This window comes from Lactuca sativa, chromosome 1 (assembly GCF_002870075.4).
Source record: "Lactuca sativa cultivar Salinas chromosome 1, Lsat_Salinas_v11, whole genome shotgun sequence".
In the NCBI taxonomy this organism is placed as follows: Eukaryota; Viridiplantae; Streptophyta; class Magnoliopsida; order Asterales; family Asteraceae; genus Lactuca; species Lactuca sativa.
In genome coordinates, this window is record NC_056623.2 from 7,050,572 (window position 1) to 7,059,842 (window position 9,271).

A 9,271-nucleotide genomic window follows, 5' to 3' on the forward strand; every position below is an offset into this window, starting at 1 on the left:
ATGCGAATTCATTATAAAATAATGTTATTGCTCATATTAATGACGAATTTAATTAGTTTTCATAAAAAGAGAATTATAATTATGGATATCATTTAATATACATATAATTATGGAAATAATTTAATATCTATATTTATTTAATTAAATAATTATTTAATATAATAAATTGCTATTGATGCATTCTAACAAATAATAAATATAAGAAACAAAATAATATATATATATATATATATATATATATATATATATATATATATATATATATATATATATATATATATATATATATATATATATATATAACCAACCTAACTAAAAATGACTAAGTAAAAACGTATCACAAAAAAAAAAAAAAAAAAAAAAAAAAAAAAAAAAAAAAAAAAAAACATATTTTATTATGCTAACATATACCTGTCACCTGTCATGGTGTAAATGTTATATAAATATTTATTATATAAATATTTATTTGTTTTGGTGTGTTCTTAAAAGTCGATCTACCTTCCTTCCTACTTCCTACCATCGAAGTAATCAATCGTAGTTTGATGTCGGTATAATTCAATTTTTTTTAATCTATAAATATTCCACCTTGTGCATATAAAGTTAAAAAAGAACTCAATTCAAAGACGATCTTCTCCTTTTCTCTCTCTAAAACAATCTCTCTCCGTCTCATGACCGACATTTGTCGTTAGAGCTTGACAATCGAGAGGCAGAGTTCATACACAGTCAAAGAACTCTTGGTGTGATCAGAATCAATTCTTCAATATATTTTTTTTTTATCAATATATTAGGTAAAGAAACTCAAACCCGAAAAGCTTTTTGCTTATCTACAAAAGGTGGTGCTGGTGGTCGTACGGAATCACCTGTAGCAATGGCGGCGATTCATGTTGTTTAGAGAGTATAAATCACCATTTCTGTTTTATTAAGTATTTCTTTGATAGTAACCCAGAAGAGGGTTTGTTGAAGATAGTGAAATCATCTGTTATTTCATGTGCTTTACAAAGGTGGCGAACTCGAGGGAATCCGGCGACTATGCTAACTTCGATCGTGACACAGACGACGGGGATGGAGGATCAGCTCCACAACCACCGCAATCTCCCCCACCGGATATGTTTTCTTCAGAGTATAGCATGTCGGGGGAGTTGTCTGCTATGGTGACTGCGTTGACTCATGTTGTTTCTGGACATGGATCCGGTGGTATCGGAGGAGCTAGTTCTTCACTGTCGTTTCCTGGTGGCGCCGGTGGGCATTACTCCATGGATTCACCTTCGTCAGCTTATTCGTCGTCGAGCTCTGGTTCGTTTGCTGGACAGAAAAGGGTTCGTGATCAAGAAGAAAGTGTAAATCAATTTCCAGAACAATTCGTTCAAAGATTTTATGGTGGGTATACAGATGTTCGAGGTGGCGAGTCATCATCTTCAAAGGGTTGGTTTCTTTTTTTGGCAATTTGTATATTATTTCGAAATATTGTGTATTTTAAATGTGTTGAAATATATTCACACATGGGAATATAATTTATTTTAGAAAATTGAAGAATAATAAATTTTCGAATTGTAATTTAATTATATTATTATTTTTTTTTAAAATGGAATGCTTCTGCAACAGTTAAAGAAGAAGTTACAACACCAACAACCACCGCCGTGGTCGCTTTAACTACAACTGCCGCCACCTCATCACAGCCTCCGGCGATGGAAATTAACCAATACGAACAAACAGGGGAGAGGAGGCGGAAATACAGAGGAGTACGACAACGACCATGGGGGAAATGGGCAGCGGAGATACGAGACCCACATAAAGCAGCTAGGGTTTGGTTAGGTACATTTGACACGGCGGAGGCCGCCGCTAGAGCCTACGATGAAGCTGCTCTTAGATTCCGGGGAAACAGAGCAAAACTAAATTTCCCAGAAAACGTTAGATTATTACCACCACCACAAATCCTGCCAGCCACCCAACTCGCTATTTCAACTTCTCCGGCGGCTCAATTCACCATCCGGCAACCACCACCACTGCTACAACCGCAACAATTTCAACAGCCGGGCACCACCGTGGCCAGGGATTACTGGCAATACTCCCAATTACTACAAAGCACTTCCAATTTCGGCCTGCAACAACCACGGAGTAATTTATTACCACAAATGTTTAGTGCATCAACAATGGCTTCTTTACATTCACAAACATCAAATTTATCGTCGTCTTCGTCTACCGAGAATTATCCCTTGTTTTTTCCAAACCAGCCATCTGGTTATTTGGATTTCCGGCAACCAGGCGGCCAAAATCAGGAGGATCAATCAGATTTTCCGGAAACACCGCCGTCGTGGCCTGGACATGACCAATTCCCACCTCCACCTAATTGATTTATTTATTTCTTTGTAGCATGTTTGCAGTTTATACCTTCCTATAAATCCTGTCATATATCTTCTTCGTAAAAAATATTTGAGAAAAATATAGATAGTTATATCTTCTTCGAAAAAATATTTGAGAAAAATATAGATAGTTATAAATTTTGTCAAATGAAATGTTTTTACGATGGTATTAAGGATAATTGATTGAAAAGTTTTGTACAACAGAGTTTTTTATACATAATAATTTAATTTATGTTTTATATAATTATATAAAATAATTTTTCAAAATATAAATATTTATATATTATGAAAATTATTGCGTACAAATAAGCTTTCTAAATTGATGGATATGTTTAGTCCATAAAATATTGAAATTAATTGTATATAATAGTTTTTTTTATAAATTATTTATATCTTGTATTGTATCACTCTATAAATATAAATTGTTATATAGAAAAAAAGATTTATTGTATACAAATTAATTTCTATAAAATATACTTACACTTTTTATTTGATTTTATTTTATACAAAAGGAGTAGTTTTATACTTTTATTCCATTACACAATCATCTTTTTTGATTTATTTGTTTCAGTCGAGGTTTCTTTTGTTTTATTCTATGAAAATACATGTAAATCAAAATCAAGAATCTAGGGGATAAAAAAAAAAGGTATGAATATTTATTTGGATTTTAGGTTGAGTTTGGTAAGGTCGATTTGATTTTTATCTGAAATATCCGAAATATATAAAGCAACAGCATGGTTGTCTTCTTGTGTTCAATGGTTTCCGTGGCTTCCGTTTGGTATAAATCAATTGGGTTTGTTTAAATATTCGTTAATTATATGAGATGAGGATGATATATACATCTTTATTATTATAAAAGTAGTGGTTCTTGATGAGTTCTAAATACCTTGATGTGATGTTTTGGATAGACTTTCCAACAGATCCATCCGTCATGAAGTTTGAAGTCTTATCAGTTCAATACTAAAATTAATATTCCATACAAAATGTAACACGACTAATCCATTTTAAGATCAAAGGATAATAAACAAAGAACATCTACTTCTTTTAGATCTAGAATGAAGTAAGCATCGTTCCTAATCCTACAATAATAAAGAACACGCAAGAATAATGTAGTTTACACGAGTGTAATCTGTAATCATTTTACGCCCACATGCAAACTATAAAGTTTCCATTTTTAGAATGATTTAATTGTACGGTTTATAGATACAATATCTTATTAAAAAAATTAATAAAATAAAAATAAAAATAAAAATAAAAATAAACTGAGTTTAATCAACCCAAGCGGGCCACAACCGCACACAAACAACCCAAGATAAGACCAAGAAGACTCTCTAGAGCTCTATCCGGAGTCTTTTGATGAACAATCCCTCTATAACCCATCGGAGAACCACCTTTTGAAGCCCGATAAGGGAAATCCTATATTGACTTTGCCTTTTGGAACCAATTACTAAGTCTCAGTGGCATCAATAAGGTTCAGAGATAAATAATACCTCACAACGCAACAATACTTAATCAAAACTATAGATAAGTTAATGAAGAATAATCGTTGGTCAAAGCCTGAAAGTAGTTTCAATGTTCAACTTGTAATAAAAAAATAAATAAAAAGATGAGAAAGAAGTGTTTAAAACAACCACATGCATGAAATGGTCAAAAAAAAAAAAGTTTTTAATAAATTAAATGTAAGAGAACTCTAGATTCATTATCATAATTCACACGCTCACTTTTTTTATGTGAAAATGGTGAGTCAATGTCACTAATTAAAAATCTTGAAAACAACAACCTAGTAAGTAGTTTAATGACTATAGCATTAGGGATTAGTCACTCTTTGAAACTTAGTTTTAGATGTTTCAATCCGTCTTACATCAATTAATTAACTTTTCAGTATGTTCACATCTGGATAACTATTTTTTTTTTTTTTTGTATACATCTAGGTAATAAACTTGTTGGAAATGTTCACATATGATCATTATGACCAGCTGTAGCAGGTTACATCCTAAATGTGTACAAAAAAATAATTACCTGACTATGAACAAAACAAAAAGTAAGAGTAAATTACACAAATGGTCTATGTGGTTTGGGGGAATTTGTGTTTTTGGTCCCCAACTTATTTTTTTAACTCGGATGGTCCCTATTGTTTTTTTTTTGCACGTTTGGTCTCTGTCTTACCTAAAAAGACTATTGTACCCTTATTAATTTATTTTTTAATTAATTTTCTTATTTATGTATTTATTTTTTTATATATTTAAAAAAATTAATAGACCCCACATATATGTATCTCCTCACCGTAAACCTGAAACCACATTTGAGGAATTTAATTTGGGTTTCACCGGTCACCATCCTATCTCTCATCCTCCTCAACTTCTATTTCTTTTCCATCTTTAGTGACATCGACGTCTTCATCATGCTTCTTTTTTTTGTCCTTCAACTTTGGCGAACCAACACCATAACCCACTGTCTCTTCATCTTTAATGTGTTCATTGGGTTGTGGTGTTAATTTGACGGAGTTGAAGGACCGAAAAAAAAGGGATGGTGAATATGTCGATATCACTAAAGATGGAAAATAAATAGAAGTTGAGGAGGATGCGAGATGTGATGGTGAGGAGATAGAGATATGTAGGGTTTATTAATTTTTTTAAATATATAAAGAATAAATACATAAATAAGAAAATTAATTAAAAAATTAATTAATAATGGCACAATAGTCTTTTTAGGTAAGACAGAGACCAAACGCACAACAAATATAAACAGTAGAGATCATCCGAGCTAAAAAAATAAACTAATTAAAAAATAAACAGTAGGGATCATCCGAGGGGATATATGTGGGGTCTATTAATTTTTTTAAATATATAAAAAATAAATACATAAATAAGAAAATTAATTAAAAAAATTAATTAATATGGGCACAATAGTCTTCTTAGGTAAAACAGAGACCAAACGCGCAACAAAAATAAATAGTAAGAACCATCCGAGTTAAAGAAATAAGGTAGGGACCAAAAACACAAATTCCTCCAAACCACAGAGACCATTCGTGTAATATACTCTTACTTTTCGTTTGTTCATATTTGGGTAACTATTTTTTTTACACATCTAGGTAATGAACTTGTCAAAAGTGTTCACATCTAGGATGTAACATGCTACAACACGTCATAATGGTCATATGTGAACACTTCCAACAAGTTTGTTACCTAGATATATACAAAAAAAAGATAGTCACCAGATGTGAACATACCGAAAAGTTAATTACCTTGATAAGTCATTTTCACAAAAAGAAATGTGTAAATGGCTACTAGAATAAAGAAAGTTCGTTTCTAAAGGTCTAAAGGGTGTCTTATGCAATGTTGGCAAACCTTAGGTTACGATCCTAGCCTCCTAGGAGTGAGTCTACCACCTAGCGTAGCTCAATAGAGGCGGTTAACGGTGGTGACGGGGTGAATGTGTGAATTAATATATATATATATATATATATATATATATATATATATATATATATATATATATATATATATATATATATATCAAAAGGATAATCCTTAGGAACAGTAAAGTTCCTAAGGTTTTGGCACAACTGGTCCTTTTTTTATAGGTTTGTGTTCTCTTCTAGCTGTTTGCTGTCGATTTTTTGTGTGGGCCATTATATGCCATTTTGTCTATTTTTACGGACATGTGTTCTTATTCCATCCAATCTATGTGTTTCGTCGGTGATACGTGTGATACAACACCTGCTTCTACCGCCCACTGCTGCCTATTAGGTACGGACAACATATATCCATCACCGCCTCAAGTCGTCGATAACCTCATCACCATCATTAATTCGTTTCACGTATTTTTTTATCCCTTTTGATTTTGCCAGATAATCTCCATCGCCTTTGATTGCTTTGAAATATCCCAACGCCTCCTTCTGTTTGCTTCTAATTTCTTATCGACGTCCGACACCACCAATTTCCTTTTCTTGTTGGGTCCAAACCCCTTTTCTTCATTCAAACACCCTAATCGTTCATCAGTATGGCTTCGTTTGTTGGCGATTTCCCCTGAACCAAGAAAACCGACAAGCCAAGAGTGTCGATTCATGCTCTACGTGGTTCCTTAAGGTCATCCGATGTCAAAGTGTTTCTTAGATGATCATCTTCTCCTGGCACCAACTGCTTCCCCGATTTTTGCACCATCAATGCAAAGTGATCTTCCTAGGGTTTGTGTGTGTTGCGATCGAAGTCCCGCTTCTGCTTCTTCTTTTGTTGACGAAATCGAAGCTAAGCTTCAGCGTGAATCACTGTTTGAGTTGAATGTATTGGGGACGAACGACTTTATTGATAACGAACTGGGAAGAGTTGTTCAATGAAGAACATATTTGTGGTTTGATGGAATTTGGTTTGAGGTCGAACAAGTCAAGGCTTAGGGTCGAATGGGTTTAATAACGACGTTCGTTATTCTGATGTCGATTGGCGATTTGAAGTCGATTGAGAACGATGGCTGTGAAATCGTTTTGGGAATTCGATTGATGATTTTGGATTTTGATTTCGAAGGGTTGGACTGAGAAGTGATGTCAGATTTGGAGTCAAAGTCGAAGGCTTGGAATTGAGATTTGGTTATCGATGGATTATTGATGCTTCTTTAACATGGAGTCGATGAAGGATTTGTTAACGAAGGGTTACAGCGAGAGGTCGATGACGAATCATAGATGGTCGAGTAACGAAGGGATGTGGTTCGTTAACGAGAAGTTGCTATGGTCGACTACCGATGGACAAGTATCTATGGTCGAGTAGCGAAGGGTTGATTAATGCTTCGTTAACGAAAAAGTTGTTGGGTTCGTTGACGAAGGCAAGTCTATATAATGTAAAATTCGTTCCTTCGTTTATAAGACCATCCGTTATACCCACCACATACCAAATATGTGGTGGGTGCCACATCAGCACCACATTCCCTACCACTAACCATGGGATACCTTATGGGTTTTGGTCATAAGAACATCATATGTGCTCATACAAACCCTAATGCTTGGATCTAGGTTTCTCTATTGTACATGCAATTCATCCAAGACTATAAACCCTAGATCTAGCATATGATAATCAATATAACATATAATTAGGGTTTAGATCATAACTTGATTGTTATGTAGCAATAACAATCTCAAATCCTCCTTGTAATGACTTTAGAAAGCTTAGAGTCACAAATGTCACTTCTCTAATGGTTCACAAACACCAAGAGCAAGAGGATGAAAAGGAGAAGAGAAGGAGGCTGCCCAAAATGTGTGGAAACCTTAGAAGGAAGCTTGTCCACGTTTTTGGGGCATAAGAGCTCTATATATAGTGAGGCTATTAGGGTTATCTAACAAGGAAACCCTAATTGGGATGCTTAAGCCCTAAGCAACCCATGGACTCCTTTCCTTAAAGGCCTTGGATGATTTCTAATGGGTTTCCCCATAGAATTCGTCCAACCTTAATATAAGGCAATCCATAGCCCAAATTGCAATTATCTTATAATTACAATTCCAGTCCCTTAAGTTTAATTAATCTCTTTTAGTCACAAACTTAATTCTTATTAATTCTTGACTAATATTAATTAAACAATATGATTTCTCCTTTAATATATTATTCTCATAATATATTAATAAATCATATTTAATCCTTTCTCTCCATAATTCATCCTATCAAGTTGCTTTGGTGAAGGCAACCCAAAAGGACCATGCACCATCGGGTCAAGTGCATACCAAAATAGTTATGGACTTAGACACTAATCCAACAGTCTCCCACTTGGATAAGTCTAATAACTATTCTGCGTATGACTTCAGATCCTGATCTGCAATCGTAGCTTTCCAAAGCCGCTGTCAACTCTGATCCTATCAGATACGCGTTTCCTTTAGATAAGGGATCATATATTCCTCCATTATAGATATCGTATAAGACATGATTTCTAATCATTCTCTCTGTACTATTTCTCGACCTCCGATTTATGACGACTGACTAATTGAACAAATCAAATTAGCCCTAGCCCGGCCGAGCATTTACGTTTGTCATCACTAAATCATCGAGGGGCCCAAAGATATCACTTTTATCCTACTTTGAATAAAAGGAACGGATAAACTTTGATTCAATGCTCGCTTGCACTCACTCACCGAATCACACACAACAATATGTTTTATGACACCAAGTTACTAGTGCGTTTACATATTATCAATGTGCAACCGATTTGCAAGATACAACTCATACATCTCGGTTTCAAGAATATAAGATGTTATCGTCTCACCAATCACTCGTGATACAATTCATGGAGTGATCCAAGTGAGCGTGGGTTTAATCCAATGCTCAAATCTTATTCATAAGCACTCATGAACGTTGCAGCAAACATTTTCTTATGTCTAATACTCTTTAGACAATCCACACACCAATTCACGACATTCTTCATTCATACGTACTTCCAACATATGAACGACTGTGACCCGTTCGAATAATTTGACTGTTCTCAACCAATTAAATTATTCAGGAAGTCAAAACATGCAAAGTGAAACACAAGAATAATACTAATCCCATATGGCCTCAAACCTTTGAGCATAAATAAAACACCTTTTATTTATCACCATATCGATTACTAATTATTTGTTGTTTCGGGTAATCAACTTCTTACTTAAATTATTACTACACTTGTCCCATGCTCTTAGCATGCACACAATGTTTACCTATGGTTCTTACTCTGTGAAATAGATCAAATGAACACATTTCCAATCATACTCATTTCACAACTCCCAATCCTTTTCACAAGTGAAAGAATATCAAATTCTTGTCACTTATGGAATATGCTGGATTCTAACATTTTATGTAATGATCCTTTTGTAATGTCATAGCACAAAAGTCACAACGACTATTGCCAATGATATTACAAAGTCCTCTATCAGAGATTGTTATAAGACAATTCCTTAG

The 9,271-nt window shown here is 34.0% G+C and overlaps 1 protein-coding gene across 2 annotated transcripts; it reads left to right on the top strand.

The window, feature by feature from the left end:
- The first annotated feature begins 603 nt into the window (after positions 1-603).
- LOC111875965 (ethylene-responsive transcription factor ERF110) lies at positions 604-2,561 on the top strand. 2 transcript variants are annotated; one of them, XM_042896337.2, is made up of 3 exons: positions 605-895; positions 1,002-1,422; positions 1,603-2,561. In XM_042896337.2, the coding sequence occupies exons 2-3, from the start codon at positions 1,107-1,109 to the stop codon at positions 2,349-2,351; spliced, it is 1,065 nt and encodes a 354-aa protein (XP_042752271.1). In that variant the 5' UTR covers positions 605-895; positions 1,002-1,106; the 3' UTR covers positions 2,352-2,561. The 2 variants fall into 2 exon arrangements, with proteins under 2 accessions (XP_023728250.1, XP_042752271.1); XM_023872482.3 differs by having other exon boundaries at positions 604-1,422.
- Positions 2,562-9,271: the final 6,710 nt, after the last annotated feature.